This window comes from Ictidomys tridecemlineatus, chromosome 2 (genome assembly GCF_052094955.1).
Source record: "Ictidomys tridecemlineatus isolate mIctTri1 chromosome 2, mIctTri1.hap1, whole genome shotgun sequence".
NCBI classification, from domain to species: domain Eukaryota; kingdom Metazoa; phylum Chordata; class Mammalia; order Rodentia; family Sciuridae; genus Ictidomys; species Ictidomys tridecemlineatus.
In genome coordinates this window covers 225,278,915-225,299,926 of record NC_135478.1, presented here as the reverse complement: position 1 = coordinate 225,299,926, position 21,012 = coordinate 225,278,915, and the positions used below count along the sequence as shown (strand labels likewise).

The following is a 21,012-nucleotide window of genomic DNA, read 5'->3' as shown; positions in this document are numbered from 1 at the left end:
GCTGCCTCGAGCCCGTGCTCTGCTCTCTCTGGGTTGGGTACACACCTGTGAGGGTAGCTCTTATGTCTCTAGCATCCACTGGCCTGGCTGGGTAGAAGCCCCTGGGAACCGAACCTCTTCTGTGGGATCCCTCGCTCCCACTTCTGGCTCTGCATGGGACCTGGCCAATGAGGTTCTCTGCTTTGTCACCCTTGTGGGGAAACTGCGTTGTACTTACTTGTGTGGGAGCTGCCTGGCACCCGGGCGCAGGAGTAGACATGGCTGAAACGCCGGCCTGAGGAGGTCAGGTACCAGTGCTGGATGGCAGGCTGGGGGTCGTACTCTGTGACTGCCACACCGTTCACCGCTGTCATCATGAGCATGTTGAGCACCTCATTGGAGAGCTTGGTCCTCTCGTCGGTCCTGATCCGGTTCATGGCCTTGAACCCCCGCTCACAGCAGGAGGTGGAGATGGGCACACAGACCACCACAGCCACAAGCCTGCTCAGCAAGGGGAAGCGGCAGTGCTGGGCCAGGGCGTTTTTACACAGCATGGAGAACGGGAGGTTCTGGGCAGTGGCTTTTAGACCCAGCCACTCCTGCAGCAGCGCTTCCTCACTGTACCCTGTAGGAAGGGAGAGCTCAAAATACCTGGCAAGGCTGAGAATGTCATCATTCCCAAAGTGGGCCAGTTCAACCCCACTGGGCCAAGTCATGGTGTCAAATACCTCCATGCTCTTGAGCTGAGGGGGACGGTCCACATCAAACCGCTGCCGGAGATACTCGAGCCCAGTCAGGATCACTCTCTCCCTGTCAGCCTGGAACCGCTGCTCTGCCATCTCCATCCTCTCCAGGAAGACGCCGTGGAGCTGCCCATCCTGGAAGCCGGCATTGAACTCTTCCTCCTTGGGTCCTGCCTGGTGGCGGAGTGTCTCCAGTGCCACGTACGCCCGTCCCAGTGTGGCGTTCACCTCTGTGATCAAAACGATCTCCTTCTGGCACACCTCAGACAAGGGCCTGTAGATGCTAAGGAAGTCCAACAGGAAGTGGCAGAATTTAATAAAATGGAAGCCCTTCATCAGCTTCAGCATGCCCTTGGCCCTGTGCCCAATCTGGCCCCCTGCTTCTGCCACACTCTGGAGGTGCCTCGCCAGGGCAGGCCAGCTCACAACGAGCGCGTTCAGTGTGCGCCTCTTGCTGGCCACCCACCTGACTGCATTCAGGTCCTTCAGGCGGACAATCTCCTGCTCCAGGGCAGCCGCACCAACCTGCAGCTCGCTCAGTCTCTTGTTGGAGGACTGGTAAAACTTGAATACAGTTCGGATGTGCCTATCACACTTCTTCACTAGGTCAATGCTCCCACAAGCGTCCACCACAGCCAGGTGCAGCCGGTGGGCCACACAATGGACAGGCAACAGCTGGGGGATGATCTCCCGGAACTTCTCCATGAGGCCTCCCTTGCAGCTCAGCATGGTGGAGCCATCAGTCCCCAGGCCCACTACCCAGCCAGGCTTCCGGAAGGGGATGTCCAGCTCATCCAGGGCAGCAATGATGGTCTCAAAGTACCCATCCACTGTCTCACTGTAGAGAGGGGCCAGGGTAATATATGACTCTTTCACTTCCATCTGCTTAAAGTAACGGATGTAGATCCCCACACAGGCCTGGTCAGAGGAGTCTGTGCAGCTGTCCAGCAACACACTCACACACGGAGAGTTCCGGATGTCACCAAGGATCTCCTTCTTCAGAGTCTCTGAAATGTATTTGATGAACTGAGTGCATGCAGTGCGATTTCGATACTTACCTAAAATCACAGTCCCAGTGCTCTGGAGGAGCTGCAGGACCTTCTCAAAGTCATTCAGGGGCCTGGAGTGGTATGCGATGGAGTAGGCAGCATTGAAGAAGTGTTCCATGTTGGCCATGAGGTCACTAGAGATCTCTGGGATTAGGGCAGCCTGAGGGCTGTCATCTTTGACGGCCACAGTGTTGACACAGAGTTTGTGTGCCTTGCTGACTTCGTGATATTTTAAAGTCTCCACCTTAAAAGGCCCAGTATAGCCTCGAACTAACCGAGATGATTTGTCATGGAGGGTAGGTCTCTCTCTGCAGACTGAGCAAAAGAGCGTGGTCTCTGTGGGGTCAATTACTAACCACGGGAACTGCCCAAACCACGACCTCTGAATGGATCGGGGTCGGTAAGTCCTCTGGATTTTCCTAGGTCCGTCTGTGTCTACCTCACACATGCTGGAAGGGCAGTAGGCATAAGAGTCCACAGGAGGAGCCGGAAGTGGTGCTGATTCTGCAGCCCAGGATTGTGCATCTGCCTCTCTTTCTGCTACCATTTTCTTTTTCCCTTTGGGGGAAATAACACTGTGATTAGTTTTGCTGCCAGAGCTCTGCAATCTTCTACCAGCTAAGATACTCCCAATCAATAAATGTTCCTTATGCAAAGCAGAGAAGCTGAAGGTGACCCCTCTTTCTAGAAATCATTAGTGACTTCTACTTCACCCCTCACCATATTACTTGTGAAAGTCAATCTGGTGGGCTGGGGTTGTAGCTCAGTGGTAAGGCACTTGCCTGACATATGTGAGACACTGGGTTTAATCCTCAGTACCACATCAAGATAAATAAATAAAATAAAGGTGTTGGATCCATACACAACTAAAAAATTAAAAAAAAAAAAAAAAAAGAAAAAGAAAGTCAATCTGTCTCCCCAGGAGTAGTGTGAGTCCTTGTGGGCACTTTTGTTGGCCTCCCCTCCTGTCCATCCTTTTAGCTACTCTGGGATCATATGAGGCCTATGCTCAGAAGCTTAATCAATCACCCTTGGCCACAGATATTATTAAAGAAGTGGCATTAATCCTCTTGTGAAATGAGAAAAGAAGGAAAGTAGAGCACACAGGCAGCTATTAGCCAGCAGGTTGTGATGGAGATGCACAAAATTGCTCATTTTCACATTCCTTTCCTTATATTCTTGTCACTATACACCCAGGGGAGAGGGGAAGACAGGCTCGACACCTGTGGGCCGCCTGGTTCCTCATATCCATCATGTCCCCCATGTCCCTTCTGCTGCTAGCTCTCCACAGAGTCCTTTGGTACTTCTGTTCATCAAAGAATCTCCTTTTCCCCTTACTGTCACAGTTCCTAGGCCATTCACACATGAGGGCAGGCCTTGTTTCTTAGTCACCTTCGCCTACCCAGAGCTTGACGCACAACAGGTCCAGGAAAAACATGGCTGAACTAATGTCGTGTTACTTGTCATAGCTGTAAATGCCCCTGCACATAAACCTTCAGAATTCAGTGGGTGAAGACTCACCTGGGGACCGACCACTCCTCCACTTCAGCCCGAACGGGTCTCTGATCCAGGGGGCAGCTCTCCGTTCCAGTTTTGAGATCAAGTCTGGCTTTGCAGCAGCAGGCCCTGTTGCAGGAATGAAGAGTCACACTTTTGCCACTGCACCAGACCATTATTCAGAAGCCCCTCTGCACCTGGCCCCCAGTCCACGCAGTGGGGTCTGTCTTTGGTCAGTCAGCCAGGGCAAGCTGAGGGCACACCCACCCAGAGTGCCAAAGAGATGGCTAGGGGCGCCCTGCCAGAGGATGGCTCACCTCTGCAGCTCTGTGGGTCAGCCATAGGAGCCGGGGCCAGTGAGATGCATTCAGAAGGGAAGAGGAAAAACAGGAAAAGCAGAGGATAAAACTGAAGGAGAGCAAAGGCAGAGTGAAAAGGAAAGCCTCACAAGAAGTGGATGTCACCACCCACAACTGTCCCATGCATGCATCCCCTAGTGCACTTTAGGTGGCCAATTGCACAGGTTATTTGACGCACCCCTGAAAATTCACCACTTTCAATGGATCCTGAAATCTGAGTAAAAGAAAGTTACCCCTTATTTAAAATGTAACTATTTTTCAGGGATATGCTAAGAAATTGCTTCCTTTTTAAAAAATAAAACCATTACTATCTAAGTACATGTTTTCATGTCTACATGAATGTGTGTATAGATTTTTTGGGGAAGGGTATATAAGCAGCTGGTAACTTCTGGGGAGGAAGAAGGTTGGGAAAAGAGGGATTATTTTTTGCTACTCATCTTTTGAATCACTTAAATACATATAAGTTTACTATGTAGGTATTTACTAGTATCTATTATCTACTGTGATAAAAAATAAATTATTAAAGTGTGGTTGATTGAACACACATCATTCTTGAAATATCTCTAAAATGAGAGTAAAGGAATAATAATAAAAAGACGCATAAGCCCAAGAGAAATATTGGACTAAAAAAAGCTGATACATTTTTAGAAGAAGAAAGGGAAATAAAAGAGAGAACCAACAGATGCATATCCACACCTGCAGAGGTGGGGGACAAGGAGAAACAAGTTGTTTGCAGCCCCAAATCCCAAAGAGATTAAGAACCAGCAGGCTCTGCTTGCTGTGAGGAAGGGAGTGGGTAGGGAGCAAGGGAGCAGGGAACAGAGTCTACAGAGACCCCAGGACCTCTCAGCCATCCCAAGAAGCCAGGCAGCACCATCACCTCACCTGGGGAAGAACAGAGATTCCACAGGAAAACCTACCAAGAAAGGCTCCAGATCCCAGGATGCTGAAGAAACACGGTGCTAACGCCAGGACACACCAAGGCTGGGGGCGCTGCTGGCTCCAGGAGCCAGGGCTCGGTTCATACCTTCAAGCAGAGGCGAAGTTCCCTTTGCAGAAATAGAACTTGCCCCTCGCTCTCCCGCCAAAACATCAACAGTCAGTGTTGTGGACTCCTCAGTGAGACATCCAGGTTTGAGCTGGTCCCCTACAGTGTCACCTCTTTGTTGAGTTCCAGCCACATGCAAAGCTTCCCCTCAGTTTTTAAATAGGACTGAACATAGAGAGAACTCTTCAAGAGACTCCAACATGAAAGAGAAAAACCAAAACAAGTAGGAAAAAGCCCTGGAAGAACTAAAGATCTTGCAGGGAGCAAAACAAGACTCCAAACAATCCAGAACTAATATTCACAGGCTGGGGTGTAGCTCAGTGGTCGGGCACTTGCCCAGCATGCATAAGGAACGGGGTTCAATCCAGGCCTCAAAAAAGACCAAAAAAAAAAAAAAAAAAAAAAGCGTTAGTATTCACAGTGGAAAAAGCCATGATAGTCATCCACAAAAGAAGCTTATAAAATAGAAAAATCCAATAGAAAAATTTAAAAAATAGAATTGTTAGAAAATAAAACAGAGGAGACCTCTAAGAAAGTTGGGTAAAAAGAACAGAAGCAGAACATGGGAAACAAAAAAAGCCCAAGGCTCAATTCAGAAAGTCCAATATCTAGCTAATAGAGGAGTTTGGGGAAGAAAGAGAAGAGAATATATAGGAAGAAATCATAAAGAAAAAAATTTAAGAACACAACACTTCCCTAAACTGCAAAGTGGAAGTGCCCAACAGCCAGAACAAAAAATAAGTGGACTCCCATATAAAGGCATGTCATGAGACATTTCAGAACTTTTAAAAGCTTATAAAACTTAAATTTTATAAGCTTTTAGAGTAGAATAAGTAGTGTTCAAAGATTTAGAAATACAATGGACATTAGACTTCTCAACAGCATCAATAAAAACTAACAGAGTAATGCTTTCAGAATGGTGAGGAAAATGGGGTTCCAATCTGGAATTCTATGGCCATCAAGTTATCAACCAGCTGTGCAGGTAGAATAAGGCATCTTCAGACATGTAGAGTCTTAAAGAAAAGAAATGTCCTCCTATCCACCCTGCCTAGGAGGCTACTCAAAGACGGGCTTCCACAAATTGAAGACACACATCATGAAAGAAGAGACAGGTCCAGGAAGTGGGGAAGTGACAAGGAGAGGCTAAGGCCACACTGAATGGCAGGCCCAGTAACTAGTTTAGACAGAGCAAGGGAGAGGAAGGCCCAGTGAAGGAAGCCTCCAGAAAAAGAATAAGACCAACAGATTATACGATGTTCACCACGTGGAAAGACTCCAGGGGAGTTCTGTAACTCCACTGGATAATCTGGGAAGATTTGGAGAGAGGACAAATACTAGCAAAATAAAAATATGAAAAAATTCCAATTTCGGGGAGAAAGTCCTACAACAAAGAAAATATCACCATAATATACTGCTTTGCTCAACAGTTAATAACACATAATTACAACCAGGCAAATAACTTACATTGATGGAACCATGAAAGTGTGTGACAGCTGTTCTGAGAGGACAAGGGAAGAGAAGTGGGCCTGGGAGACGTAGAGGCATTCTGCACTTTCCACAGTAGGAACTGAGAGATACATCTAAATCAACAAACAGAAGGAGCAGTGAACCCGGCAGCAAGGTGTTCATGGTCTGTCGGCCTGTCTGGGCTGGAGGCCCCAAAGTAGGAGCCAACCATCATCCATTCTCAAGCTGGACTATGGAGGCACACTTGGAAGGAGGATGGCCCTGGCCCTCAGCCAGGAAGAAGGAATCAAGGAGCTAAAACTGGGTCAGGATATTGGGTATTAGAGATGTTTCTGGAAAAAGTTATCAAGTAGATTATGAGTTTCTCTTTCCTACTATGGAGGGTGGTGTTTCTTTCTCCTAATTATAGAAATGCATCCTGAGTTTTGTCCCCTGGAGCTGTGGGCTGGCCATGAATCCAGGCCTAGGAAGGGTTAAAGGCAGATGCTGAGAGTGGGTGCCCTCACAGGGGCCCTGGTGGAAATTGCCTACATTCCTAAGGTTTGTCTGAGCAAAGGATAATTATGTACTCTCCATGGTCCAGGTGTGGGCCATGCAGGGAAGAGAAGAGGTCCAGAACCATACTTCAGAGGTTCTGCCATGATAGCTGTTTCCTGGTGTGATGGTCCCCCCATGAAGGAACCTAAGAAGAAAGTCAAAGAAGACATTTACCCATGCCAAGAGGTCCCTAGAAGCCAGGTATGATGGGGCCCACCTGTGATCCCAGCAACTCAGGAGGCTGAGGCAGAAGGAATGCAAGCTCAAGACCAGCCTCAACAACTTAACGAGACTCTCAGGAACTTAGAGAGATCCTGTCTCAAAATAAAAAATACAAATGACTCGGGATGAGCTTAAAAAGTAAAAAGCACTCCTGGGTTCAATCCTGAGTATCACCTCCCTGCAAAAAAAAAAAAAAAAAAAAAAAGGTCCCCAGTGACAGGGTTGGGAGGGGGTTGGTCTGTGGAACCCAAACATATCCAAAGAATCAGCTTTAAACTATCACAGCTGTAAAGAGCTGGTATCAGATGATGGGGAGGCCAGGTAAACCATTCCTGTACATCTCTTACTTACCCCATTTCCCTCCCGGGGTGCAGCAGAAGTCCTGGAATAAGCTGGGGGCAGCAAGACAATAGCCCTTGTCTTTATTAAAAAAACGTTTATTTTTGTGGTACTGAGGATTAAACCCAGAGGCCACCTATCACTGAGCCAACCCTCAGTCCTTTTTATTTTGAGACATGTTTTGGCTAAGTTGCCGAGGCTGACCTCAAACTTGCAATCCTCCTGCCTCAGCGTCCCTAGTTGCTGGGATCACAGGCATGTGCCACCAGGCCCAGCAGCTCCTCTCTTCCTTTTATGATTCCAGATTCTAGACCTGAAGCAGGATGAGGTAGAAAGGTAAGAAACTTTAGTATTAATAGAAGTACACTTAGCATTCATGGAGGACTAGACTTTTGTGGTCTAGCTTTTTTTCTTTTTTTAGTAAAAATTCGATATAATTTCAAACTTAATAAAAGTTTCAATAGTAATACAAGGAATGCCAATTGTTTATATTTTGTCCCATTTTTCTTTCATGAGCTCACATGCACACTCACTCTTTGCATGTAGATATATGATTAATATTTTTCTGAACCATTGAGAGTAAATGGTTATCACGACCCTCCATCCTGTGTGTATTACTCAAGGACCTCCTCAAGGGCAGCAGACAGAACTCTAACTTGGCATCGGTGATGCTCACACTGGCTTGATCTATTCCCTGCGGGTGTGGATACGATCTGTGAACAGGGGATGTCACTCCTGTGATCATTTTATGTTGGGTGACAAAGAGAGGGCATCCAGGCAGACTGGCCTCATTCCAGAGCCTTTTAAAAGCTGGGAGCATTCTCCAGCTGGAAGCTAATGGGGAAGCCAGAGTTCCAAAGCACCGGACACTCTGTGCACTGTTGCTGGCCTGAGAATGGATGTGGCCACAGGGAGAGGAACTCAAGTAGCTGTCGGGAGCTGAGAGATCCCTGCTTGACAGAAAGCAAACCAGGCCCTCAGCTCTACGACCACAAGGAGCAGGGTTTGTCACCAGAAGAGCCATTCTCCCCGAGAGCCTCTAGGAAGAGCTCCTGGGCCAGCATCTTAATTCTGGCCTGAAACTTTAAGCAGCAAGCCCTGCTGAGGCCACCTGGACTCTGACCTAGAGAGCTGAAAGACAGTGAGTGAATGTGGGACTCTGTTCTATAGAAACGTGTGTCCTATACAACTAAAGCATATGACCCAAACCAGATTATTGAACACTGACATAATACTATTATCTAATTCACAGCTCACAACTAAATGCCTCTGCTCGTCCCCCAAATGTTCTTTATAGAAGTCTATTTTTGCCAGCCCAGCATCTGACCTGGCACCAGGCATGCGGCTGCCACAGCTTTTAGTCTCCATTAGCTTGGAAATGTCCGTCAGCCTTCCTTTACCCTCTTAATCAGGACATTTCTAAAGGGTGCTGCACTGGACATTTCACTCATTACTTAGAGGATGTTCTGCTGTCTGAGTATGACAAGAAAAAGTCACAGGCCCTGTCCTAGATTTGACCCAGAGGTGAGAGAGAAGATCCCCAGGACTGACGTGCAGCTGTGGGGACGAGAGCGCCAAGCTGTTGTCTGAATGCACCTACCCAAGCTACTCTGTAGACTAATGGCCAACAGATCATCTAGAAATAGGAGGAACTGACTGGAAAACACAGTTCAAAGACTTTCAGGAGGAGGACTCAGAATCAAGGCAGGACAGAGGACCGTCAGGTTGGCATTATAAGTCTTACTTGGACTACTTTGATTAAAAACATAATTTTGAAGAAATATTTTAAAAGAATAATTGGAAAAAAACAACCAACCAAATACCTGCAAATATACTCTGTTTGCCTCAGATTATATTTCCCTTGGGGACTGTCCACCTTTGACTGCCACCAGCACCCTGGCCCTAGGAGCAACCAAAACCTTTTCTTTCTGTTTCCTTCAGAACAAGTGACAAAGGGAATTTCCAAACAGACTGTCCTAAGCTCTAGTAATGAAAGGGACCGAGGGGACTAACCACTGTGAATGCACAAGCACAAACCAACACACTCCATAAACATCCAAAAAGAGGACTTGGCTTGCAAAGGAGACTTCTGATGATTCTGGGCTGACCTCATCCGATGCTAGCGGACCCTATCCCACTTTCCACTGTGGTCAAAGTCAAACCAGAGTTTCAAGTATGAAAATAAAAGAGCATCCAGAAACTCTGCACAGTGATAATTAAAATAGCTGTAAAAGAGAGAGTCCACTGAACAGGAAACATTAAAGATAAAACAGAAGGGTGGAGTAGAGCAGAATGGTAGAGTGCAAGACCCTGGGTTCCACCTCCTAGCACTGCAAAACAGGGTGGGGAAAAAAGCCACTTTCCCTATAATCAACATAATCAAGATGAATGTTCTTGCCAGGCAGAGCAGCACATTCTGTAATCCCAGCAACTCAGAGGCTGAGGCAGGAGGATGGAAAATTCAAAGCTAGCCTCAGCAACTTAGTGAGGCCCTAGCAACTTTGTGAGACTCTGTCTCAAAATAAAACAAAAAGGGCTGGGGATATAGCTCAGTAGTTAAACACCTCTGGTTTCAATCCCAGTACCAAAAAAAAAAATTTTTTTTTGTAAGTTCAGCACTATTGATAAGACAGCTGGCAAGGCCCAGGAATATGTGGCAGATGAGTGGGTATAACCTGGAAATGCACATCTGTCAAAAAGCTTCAGTCTATACTAAACTAATAAAAATTATTATCAAGCTAGGAGTGGTGGCACACACCCATACTCCTAATGACTCAGGTGGACTGCAAGTATGAGGGCAACCTCCGCAATTTAGCAAGACTCTAAATAATTTAGTGAGACTCTGTCTCAAAATAAAAAATAAAAAGGGCTGGGGATATGGCTCAGTGTTGCACCCCTTGGTTCACACCAAAATCAAATAAATATTCATCTCACTCTAGTCAGAATGGCAGTTATCAAAAATACAGACAACAATAAATGTTGGTGAAGATGTGGGGGAAAAGGCGCACATTGCTGGTGGGACTGAAAATTGGTGCAACCAATCCGGAAAGCAGTATGGAGATTCCTTAGAAAACTAAAAATGGAACCACTATTTGATCCAGCTATCCCACTTCTCAGTTTATATTCAAAGGACTTAAAAACAGCATACTACAGGGACACAGCCACATCAATGTTCAAAGCAGCTCAATTCACAATAGCTGAACTGTGGAAGCAATCTAGATGCCCTTCAAAAGATGAATGGATAAAGGAACTGTGGTATATATACACAATGGAATATTATTCAGCATTAAAAGAGAATAAAATCATGGCATTTGCAAGTAAATGGATGGAGTTGGAGAATATCATGCTAAGTGAAGTAAGCCAATCCCCAAAACCCAAAGACCAAATGTTCTCTCTGATAAGCGGATGCTGATCCAAAAGGGGAGAAGAGAGGCATGGGAAAAATGGAGGAACTTTGATTGGGCAAAGGGGAAGGGGGGTGGGGAAGGTGCAGGGGGCAGGAAAGATAGTGGAATGAGATGGACATCAATAGCCGAGGTACATGTATGACTGCATATATGGTGTGATGCTACATTGTGTACAACCCTAGAAATATAAAGTTGTGCTGCAATTGTGTACAATGAATCAAAATGCATTTTTCTGTCATATATACCTAATTAAAATAAATTATAAAAACCACAAAAATAAATAAATAAATAAATAAATAAATAAATAAGGCTGAGGATGTAGCTCAGTGGTTAAGCACCTCTGAGTTCAATCCCCAGGATCAAAAAAGAAAAGAAATTAATATCAACATTGTCTGTATTAAATTGAGACTGTCTGTTTAAAAACAGGCTCAATAGTGTTAACTCTAAAAGAACATTTTCTTTTTCAGTTGAAACTCTAATTGTGTTTTCAGTTGTAAACTCTGATAAGAAGCAGTCAAAAACTGAGTTAATTTCAAGGAGAAGTTCTACTTACCAAAAAATAATTAAAAGAATGCAAAATAATATTTGGTTTTTAACTCTTAAAGCATTTGTCACAGGGAGCTCAAGTGTAGGCAACTAAAAGAAATAATCCAAAGTGAAAATACTGATTAGAGAATCTTCACTATGTTTTAACACTGTTTTCTACCCTAATTATTGGCCTGATTCCTTTTAAACATACAAATCACATATGCCTGGCTATGTTTACAATTCCCAGGCTCCGTAACATGCTTTTACTTCAAACAGAGAAAGTATTTAAGTTGGAGGAGGGTGAAGAGAGACTGGATGGACACTGAACTGAAGTACCTCACAGGGGTCCCAAGTGCGGTTCAGACCCAGGACTCCGCACTGCTTTCAGTTCAGGACAAGCCCAATCTCCATAATGTGGGAGACCAACCTTGCACGTGACTGAGTTAACTCCTCTGCTGGGCGACGTGGCATCAGGCACCCATACTGCTAGACTGCTTGGCTCTTCTAGGGTTCGAGTGACCGTCTTCGAGTGACTGTGTCTTCGTGCCCCGATGTGTCTTGCTACATCCCCATGGGTGGAGATATGCTCACCTGTCCCTTTGTAATATAACCCCTTGCCCTGTTTAGGATAGCATGTTCCAAGGAAGTGCCTTGTATATGTTCCCTTCTCTTACTGTGCCCTTGGGTGTGGCCTACCCAGGTGTCAGCCAACCTGCTGACAGTGCACATCATGAAGATAGACTCAGCCCCCTGAAACCTGACCTCTTGCCTCATTTGAATAGCTTCCCTCAATAAAAGGGGTCAGCGTGTGCTTTCTCTCTCTCTCTCTCTCCCTGTGGACCCTTAAGGTCAGAGGAGCCGTCCCAGTGACCCCAAAGAAAAAGGTATTTATGTCTCTTGTGTGGTAATTTTGTGCAGCCCAGTCAGCCCACTTTTCCTGGAGCCTTTTAGTTGCGGCACCATAAAGCCTTCCTATTTCCTGATCCAACCCACAAGCAAATTAGCTCCCCGTCCTCTGATTATATTTTTTGCTCATTGAACAAAACTTCACCAAGTCTAAACTATACTCCAATTTCCCCTACTTAGTGAACATTTCCCCACTTCCTAACTCAAAACAAAGAAAAGAAAATTTACAATGCTTAGCTCATGTGTCAAAATACAAAACCTGTGGGATCAAGTACAGGCTAAACAAGATAGAGCCAGCACCCACTGCACTGCAAGGAGCCTGCTCTCCACAGTGACAGTGACCTGTTCCTTTCACAACTCTTCACAGGAGCTCCTGTTCTGCTGCGCATTACTTTAAAGGAAAACCCAACTTTTGCCGGTGTATACATTCACAAATCAATTTCCTCTGGTTCTCATTGCTTCTCAGCACAGCAGGGTAGCAACTGTCTTTGAAGGTACACTGTGTTCAAGTGCCCTGGACCCAAATATGAAACTTCTGTCACCACAAAATAAATCATGACTTAAGCCATTTCTGAATGTTTGGGAGGCCATTTACGAATTAGGGACAATTGTGGTGAGGTGCACATGTACTTGCCTAGCATGTGCAAAGCCTGGGTTTGATCACCACACTGTAAAAAGACTGATGAACAATGATTAAAAACAAATACACAGGGCAATAATATTTAGAAAATAGTCCAGATCTTAGCTGGAGTGTAAAAAAAGGGGCATGAAATCAATGAAGTCATATTATCCTTGCTGCTTAAGTCTACAGAAGTCTGAAGTGGGTTATTGCTGCAATTCCTAAGTTAACACAGCAGCCCGCTCTGGCAAGCTTCTACTGTGATACCAGATATAGGCTGGTAAAATAAAGAAAGAAATACAAGCTCTGGGAGATGAAAAGCTGTCTTCCCATCTTATGCTGCATAAGAACCTTGGGAGTCTACAAGGAGGAGGGAAAGTGAAGAAGAAAAAGACACAGGGGAGGATGATGAGGTAGCCATCACTACCTCCATAACTCTCCATGCTGCGTGCTCTCACCTAGTGAACTGATGCCCAGGGCTGCCAACCTGTGCTGGCACCTGGGTGAAATGGAGGAGCCTCAGCACTACTGCACAGATAGGAGCATGGGACCCACTGAGAGGCCCTTTTACCTCCAGCCTTTGCTCCTGCTGTCAGGCAAGATGCCCTTCCTCCTTCCTGCGCACCTGGTTTTGACTCTGTTGAAACAGATCCTCCCTGTGAAGAGATCCTGATCCCTTCCCCCCACACCCAGATTGACAGGGCCCTACTTCAGTGGCCCCAGGGCAGTCTTTCTTGAAGCTCCTATGGAGGTTGCCTGTGTCATTTGACAGTTTCTCATCTAAATGTTTACCTCTCAAATAAGTCCCTTGAAATCAGAGGCCTTGGTTTGTGCTTGTTCATTAGCACTTATGGAGACAGTCCATAAGTGTTTGGTGGAGGACAGACAGGTGGATGGACAGGTAGATGGATGAAGAGGTGACAAAGTACAGTATTCCAAAGCAGAGAGAGTTCTGAGTAACAAAAGACATGAACCCTCTCTGCCCACAACAAGGGAAGAGCAGAAATGGGAAGAGGGCCACAAGCCATAGATGTTTATGTGGGTTCTGAAGTCAATTGATGTTGGCATATAAAAGACTACAGGAAGCCAGACGTGGCGGTGCATGCATTAATGCTAGCAATTAAGGAGGCGGAGGGAGGAGGATTGCAAGTTCAAGGACAGCCTCAGCAACTTAGCAAGATTCTGTCTCAAAAAATAAACAGTGCTGGGGATGTAGCTCAGTGGTAGAGGGCTGACAAGACCCTGGATTAATTTCCAATATTGCGGGGGGGAAAAAAGAAAAAGACTACAGGAAGCTTTACCCAGGGATGCCAAGAGCTCATAGTTCATCCGCATCACGTCTCTGTACAGCTCCTTCTGCCACTTGTCCAGCAGGCCCCACTCTTCCCGGGTGAAATACACTGCCACATCCTCAAACACTGCCGGGAGCTCCCCAAACACCACAGGAACCTCCAGCAGCCCCTCTTCAGGAGGGTCCTGCAACAGAGAGCAGTGCTGCTCAGCTCACCTTTGGAGTCAGATCCCACTTGTCACTTCCAGCAGCCTTTGAGAAGCCCACCAGGAGACCCAGATGCATGCTGAGGAATTAATTTCTTCACTGGAAGTCAAAGAATCAAATTTGTGAGGCCCAGAATTATTAGGTAAAACCAAATAGGCCTCAGTCAGATCCTAGGATCTCCTGGGAGAAAACAAAAACACACAGGTAGGAATTTCAGTGGAGCCTCTAACTGCACCCTGTCTTCTAGAGTCCTAATAGGGGTGCCCTCTGCTCTTCCATGACTATAGAGGGGACTGCCTGCCTCTGGGAGCGTCGGCTGGGCTTTCCCTATGGGACATGAAGAAAGACAGCAAAAAGAATTATGGATACTTATAATCAGTGACTAAGCTTATGCATGTCTTACTGCTAAAGGAATTCAGATTATAAAGGTTTGACCTGTTTATTGGCTTCCAATACTGAAAAAAAAAAAAAAAAGGGAACATAAAGAGAATGAGAAAGAAACTTTGCTATTTTTCAGGACTCTGGAAAAATTCATGCTTACTAATTTCAGCTGGGTTCCTTATGGTGCTAGCTCTGAGGCACACCCAGGCTACTCTCGCTGGACTCCCAAAGGAGCACTAACAGTGGTTGATAGTAACATCCTACTCACATGCAACAGTTCAGAATGGGGAAAATTCCAACTAACATGGCTTCCTCAGAGACCAACTTTCCAGAAAACTATAATTCAAAATAAACAAGGCAAATGTTCGAGTTGTTTAGGACCCAAGCAGCACTGCAGGAAGCAGAAGGAAAGCAGGAGCAGGCGGTCAAGGGCCCTGGGCAGAGTCTCGCATTTACAACACTTCTCCTGAGGCTCCGTCTCCTGACACGGTGAGTTACTAACACCAGCTCCACAGCTTCCTAACAACATTAGACAAACTATCATACAGCATGTTTGAAAAAACTATGCAGAGTTTAAAGGTGCTACATCACTCCAAGTTGAAGTTGAAATTTTAAAAATACTGATTATTTAAGAGCTCTGTGGGTCACTGTGTGATTGTGGATTATTTCTTGAATTTTGTAGGTTTTGGATTCTGGATAAAGATTATCATTTCTTATATCAGAAGTTAGATGTTCTAGTTGGGTGCGGTGGCAGATGCCTGTAATCCCAGCAGCTCGGGAGGCTGAGGCAAGAGGATTGAGAGTTCAAAGCCAGCCTCAGCTATGGGGAGGGGCTAAGTAACTCAGTGAGACCCTGACTCTATATAAAATACAAAATAGGGCTGGGGATGTGGCTCAGTGGTGGAGTGCCCCTGAGTTCAATCATTATGTATGTATTACCTGACTGCAGAATTCAATAGCGTCATTACACAAAATGTTAATGTCTGAAGAGATGTCACTGGTGATTTCTCTTTGTCTCACATCTGAAATGCAGTCTAGATACAATGCAGGGTTTGCTGCACTCCCTCCAGGGTCCTCTAGTTCTGCTCTCGAGCTTGGCAGGAGGTTGGCCATACTATCGAAGTCTTCCAGAGGCCCTGGGGGGTAGAACATGGGATAATCTGCTGTGAAGAGGTGCTCAGAGCTGGCCAGGACCTCTGAAGAACTATCCCTGATGCTCTGGAAACGGACTGCCCAGATGGGGTCCCTGGCAGCCAGGGCATTGACACAGAACATATGGGCTTTGCTTTTGGCATGATATTTGAGAGTCTCCACCTTGAATGGTCCTGTGTAACCTTCTATTAATCTTGACCGTTTGTCTCTGACAGATGGGTATTCTCTGCAGGCACAGCAAAACAGAGCTGTCTGTTCCTCATTCATGATCAACCATGGAAACTGTGCAAACCATGACTTCTGGATAGATCGGGGTTTCAGAGGTTTCTTGCTTCTCCCTGTCCAGTCTCCCTTGATGCTGTTACTCTCCACACTGCAGCGGCCAAGACAAGCTTTCTTCTGAGGTGGCACGTACAGTTCACCTTTCCTGGTAGCACCCTGCACATCCATTTCTCCCATGTAGCCCACCTGATCTTTTCCTTTAAAAAGAAGAGACAAAAGGAATTTGCTTTGAAATTCTATGATCAGAGCCACCACAATTCATAGTGGATCTGCTATGAAAGGTGGAAAGCACATGCTCAGTCCAAAGTGACACAGCCTGTGTTCTTGCAGGAGCTCTACCATACTTGAATTCTCCACTTCTAGTTTCTTGGAGTTCCCAGGTCCACCTTGCCTAATCCAGAAGAGAAATCCTTGTCGGGAGCTGAGCATCCCCTGGCTTTGAGTGATGGAAATGTGGAGACTGGCTTCCCTGACCAGGAGGCAGGTGGATCCCCATTTCGGCTCAGCAGAGGAGCACAGCTTTGGGAGTGGGTGTTACCCAGTGGGAATGGGCTGTCTCTTGTAACATGACCCCTCTGCCTTATATGGATAGAATGTTCTTTTGAATAGCCTACCTCTCTTTCTTGCCTGCCTTGCCTCCTTTGTGGGATCTGGGTCTGGGGGTCACAGAAACCAAAGAAAAAGGCATTTCTCTGTCTGTGTGTCATTAATTTGTGCCAGCCCAGTTCTCCTGAAGTGACCCTGATTGGTTTAGTTGTGTGTCAGATATGCTGACAGATATGTGTCAGGCATGCTTTAAGCAAACCCCTTTTTAAAAAAACAATTTAAAGGAAACATACACCCAGCCAAAGGAGATCTTTGCATTTTGATCAATACAAGCTAAGACAGCAGTGCAATCTTCAGGGGTTCAGAACTCACTTATTTACTTACTTTTGTGGTACTGGGGATTGAACCAGGGCCCTGAGCACATGAAGCATGTGCTCTATCATTGAGTCACACCCCCAGCTCTCAGAACTTACTTATGGATAAGAACATGGATATAAGAAAACACAGGGTTAAACTTGGTCATTAAAGCCAGTTAACTAGACTCCCTGCTCTCCAAGAGCCCCCTGCTGTGGTAAGCCTAACAGAGAGGCATCAGCATCCTGTACCTTTAGGGCAAAAGTTACTTATCTCCTGGGCACTATTTTTATCTCCAGATAGTTTTACCTAAGCTGTGATCCATCTCTGAGTACAGTGGTCCCCTGTGGTCTACAGTGAGTACATTCCAAGGTCCCCATGGATTCCTGGGCCATGGACACCAAACTATATATACTACGTTTTTTTCCTATCTATACATGGATGGGATACAGTTTAATTTATAAACTAGGCACAATAAGAAATTGACAACAATAATAAAGCAGAATAATGATAACAACATAAGTTATGAGAATGTGGTCTCTCTCTCCTTCAAGTATCTTACTTCTTGTTACTGGCCATGGTTGGCCGCGGTGATGAAATACTAGGAAGTGACACCATGGACAAGGGGACTGCTGCACTTCTACTTGGCGAAGCTGATACAGGCTCGAGCAAAACCCAACTTCCTCTTTCCAAAGAGGTGAAGACTCTCGTAATCTCATGAGGATTTTTCTTCTTCAAGCTGCACTAGAAGTTTCTTTTTTCCCTCCTTCCTTGAAATGTACCTTAGAAACTCTAACACACTAAAGCCATTTCTTCTGCATCAACATAAATTTAGATGGCCAGTGGCCAAGAACTAGGCATTGGCTCCAAACCAATGGACCTGTCTATAAAACAGTTAACCCCAAGAGCTCAAAGGTGTTAACACAGTCAATAGGCTCCAAATGTGATGTGAAATCAAACAAAACAAATGAGCCTCTTTATTTATTTATTTTCTTGTTTGTTTATTTACAGGACTTGGGCTGAGCTCAGGAGAGCTCTACCACAGTACAGCCCCAGACATTTTTATTTTGAGACAGTTGCCCAGGTTGGCCTTGAACTTGCAATCCTCCTGCCTCAGCCTCTCAATCAGACAGAAATAGCCAGGATTATGGGTGTGCATCCCCATACTTGGCTTCTGTGATTCTTTATAGTCACAAAGCAGTCTAGAGCTGACTCTGGTCCAATTGAGAAACCACAGGGAGAGCAAACTTCTGTGATTCAAATCATATAGGCTTATTCCCCACGTCCTTCTCCCATAGGGGGAGTTGGGTTAACTCTCATCTTACGTAACAAGTTGCCATCTGGCCTGGCTCTAGCTAAGCCAACTGCAGAGAAGCTTATCAAACAGGAGGGGAAAGAAAAATCTCTAGGACTTAGCAGACGGCTGTTTCTTCATTCCTTCACTCTTCCCTCATTTGCTGATTACTTATGGTACATGTTCTATGTACCATAAGGCATCATTACAGGCACTGGGAATATGGTAGAAGATGAGAGAACCACACCTTCTGGGAACAATAAACATATACTTCAGGGTAGAAATCAAAGACAGGGAGCCAAGAGGGTAGAGAAGAATACTGGGAGAGGATAAGGTGCATATTCAGATAAGGTGACACCCAGGGGAAGAGCAGACTTGCAGATATGTCAGGTACTCTGATGAGAATGGTCCTGGTACACCCCCCCCCGTTCCCTCCTGCTGAGCTCTGTCTCTGGAACATAGGCCACACTCACCGGGGTGATGGTCCAGGAGACTCCTCTGGCCTTGGACATTGCCTGGCCATGGCTTGGACACTTTCCCAAACTCACAGAAGAGCTCAGGGCTGGTAACAGTTGGGCCTGAGTTGGAAACAGAGAAGAGCAAGTGAGGGTGTGCCTCTAGGCCCAGTATGAAGTCGGGTCCTGCTGGGGGACACTCCTTGGCATTGTGAACACAACGTGTGTTCTCTTGGTGTTGTGGACGAGGAAAATAGGAGCGGGTGGTTTAGCATAGTAGTTTGGAAACTCTGCAGAGAGAACCCTGAGAGAATGGGGACATAGGTAAAAGCAATAAGGGACTAACAGTGTGAAATGTAATGGTTCAGTTGGATGCTCTCAAGCCCAAATGGAGAGGGGAACCTGATACTAAAACTGAGGAAACCGGACTGGGCATGGAGGTTGAGGCAGCCTAGAGGACCCTGTAGATGGGGGCAGTGGTTACTCAATTCCAGAAGGCTACTGCACAGAATGCGGACTCAGAGCTGCCACACAGTCCCACTTGTTAAGAGAAGCCAGACATCCTTATTTTTATATGAAAATTCTTAATGGCTGTTATGGTTTAGGTGTGGTTTTTCCCCAAAAGCTCATGTTTGAGACAAAACAAGAAGGTTTGGAGGACAAATGATTGGGTTATAGCCTTAACCTAATCAGTGAATTAATTCCTGATGGGATTAACTGAGTGGTGACTGGAGGCAGGTGGAGTGTGGCTGGAGGAAGTGGTTAATTGGGGATGTGGCTTTGGGGTATATATTTTTATCTGGAGAGTGGAGTCTCTCACTCTCTGATTCCTGATCACCATGATGTGAACTGCCTCCTTCCATCACACTCATCTACCATGATGTTCTGCTTCACCTTAAGCTTTTTTTTTTTTTTTTTTTTTTTTTTTAGAGAGAGAGAGAGAGAGAATTTTTAATATTTATTTTTTAGTTTTCGGCAGACACAACATCTTTGTTTGTATGTGGTGCTGAGGATCGAACCCGGGCCGCACGCATGCCAGGCAAGTGCGCCACCGCTTGAGCCACATCCCCAGCCCCCACCTTAAGCTTTGAGGAATGGACTCTGCCGTCTATGGATTGAGACATCTGAAACCATGAGCCCTCAAATTAACTTTTCCTCCTCTACAATTGTTTGGTTGGGTCTTTTAATCAGAGCAGTGAAAAAGCTGACCGAAACAGAAATTGGTACTGAGAAGTAGGGTCACTGTTATGCTTAACCTGATCATGTGGTTCAGAAGTTTTCTGAGCTTTTTTGAATTGGTGAGAGGAATTTTGAGATATTTAACAGTGCAAGCTGGAAATGCTTTAGGTTGTTGTAAGCGGAGCTTCATGGCTGATTCTTGTGGGAGGTCAGAAGACCAGAATGCCAATAGGACCATGGACATTAAAGACAGGGCTCAAGAGGGTTCAGAGGATGACTCTATTGGAATTGGAGTAGAGGCCCTTTGTGTTATGTTCTGGCTGAGAAGCTGTCTTCATTTTGCCCATATCTGGAGACTTTCTGTGAGGCTGATTTTAAAAGCAATGAACTTCTTAATCTGGTGGATAGCATTCAAGAAGTGGCACGGGTATTGCTGGTGGCTTTTAGCCAAGGTTATTGTGATATTCAGGAGCAGAGAGTGGAGCAGAAATATTTGAAAACTTGGACCTGAAAGTTGGGAGTAAAACTGGGACAAAACAAAACAACTATAATCTTTAAGTCTAATCTGAGCTGCTACTATGCAACTTCTGGCTTAAGAGAATCCATGGTTTTCCTGTGCCTTTAGCAGGCACAGAAAGACCAACCCAGCTGCAACCTCTCCACCAACAGAAAGCTCTTTGTTCTTACCATGCCTTCATTCTTTCTTCATGGAAAGAGAAGATAAAGGCATGGGAGATAGTCATCCAACTGCAGTCAGGGAATACAGGTTGGCTCCCCTCACCTGAAAAGCTTGGTGTCCAAAGTATTTCCGTTTTTTGAACATTTGCAAAGACTTCACTAGCTTAGCACCCTTAATCTGAAAATTCAAAATCCAGAAAGCTCTGGAATCCAAAACTTTTTCTTTCTTTTTCTGGTGCTGGGGACTGAACCTAGAGGTGCTCTACCACTGAGCTACACTCTCAGTTCTTTTTTAAAAATTTTATTTATTTTATTTTGAGACAGGGTCTCGTTAAGTTGCTCAAGCTGGCCTTAAACTTGTGATTCTTCTGTTTCAGCCTCCCAAGTCACTGGGATTAAAGGCATGTGCCACTGCATATGGCATGAAATCCAAAATCTTTTGAGTGCAGGTGACTCTTAAAAAAAAGTTCTAGACCTTGTGGGCATTTCATAT

The 21,012-nt window shown here is 45.5% G+C and overlaps 1 protein-coding gene across 4 annotated transcripts in view; it reads right to left on the bottom strand.

Annotated features, from left to right (window-relative positions):
* Positions 1-21,012, bottom strand: part of Znf862 (zinc finger protein 862) — a 32,086-nt gene that overhangs the window by 3,909 nt on the left and 7,165 nt on the right. For 3 of the 4 annotated variants that reach the window (XM_078040790.1, XM_021727256.3, XM_078040791.1), the window contains exons 3-7: positions 18,681-18,785; positions 15,519-16,210; positions 14,002-14,176; positions 3,293-3,397; positions 218-2,329 (exon numbers count right to left, since the gene is read on the bottom strand). In XM_078040790.1, the coding sequence (XP_077896916.1) occupies positions 218-2,329; positions 3,293-3,397; positions 14,002-14,176; positions 15,519-16,210; positions 18,681-18,785 (3,189 nt within the window). Of the gene's footprint in view, positions 1-217; positions 2,330-3,292; positions 3,398-14,001; positions 14,177-15,518; positions 16,211-18,680; positions 18,786-21,012 lie in introns of those variants that run through there. The other variant, XM_021727257.3, reaches the window with a different exon arrangement.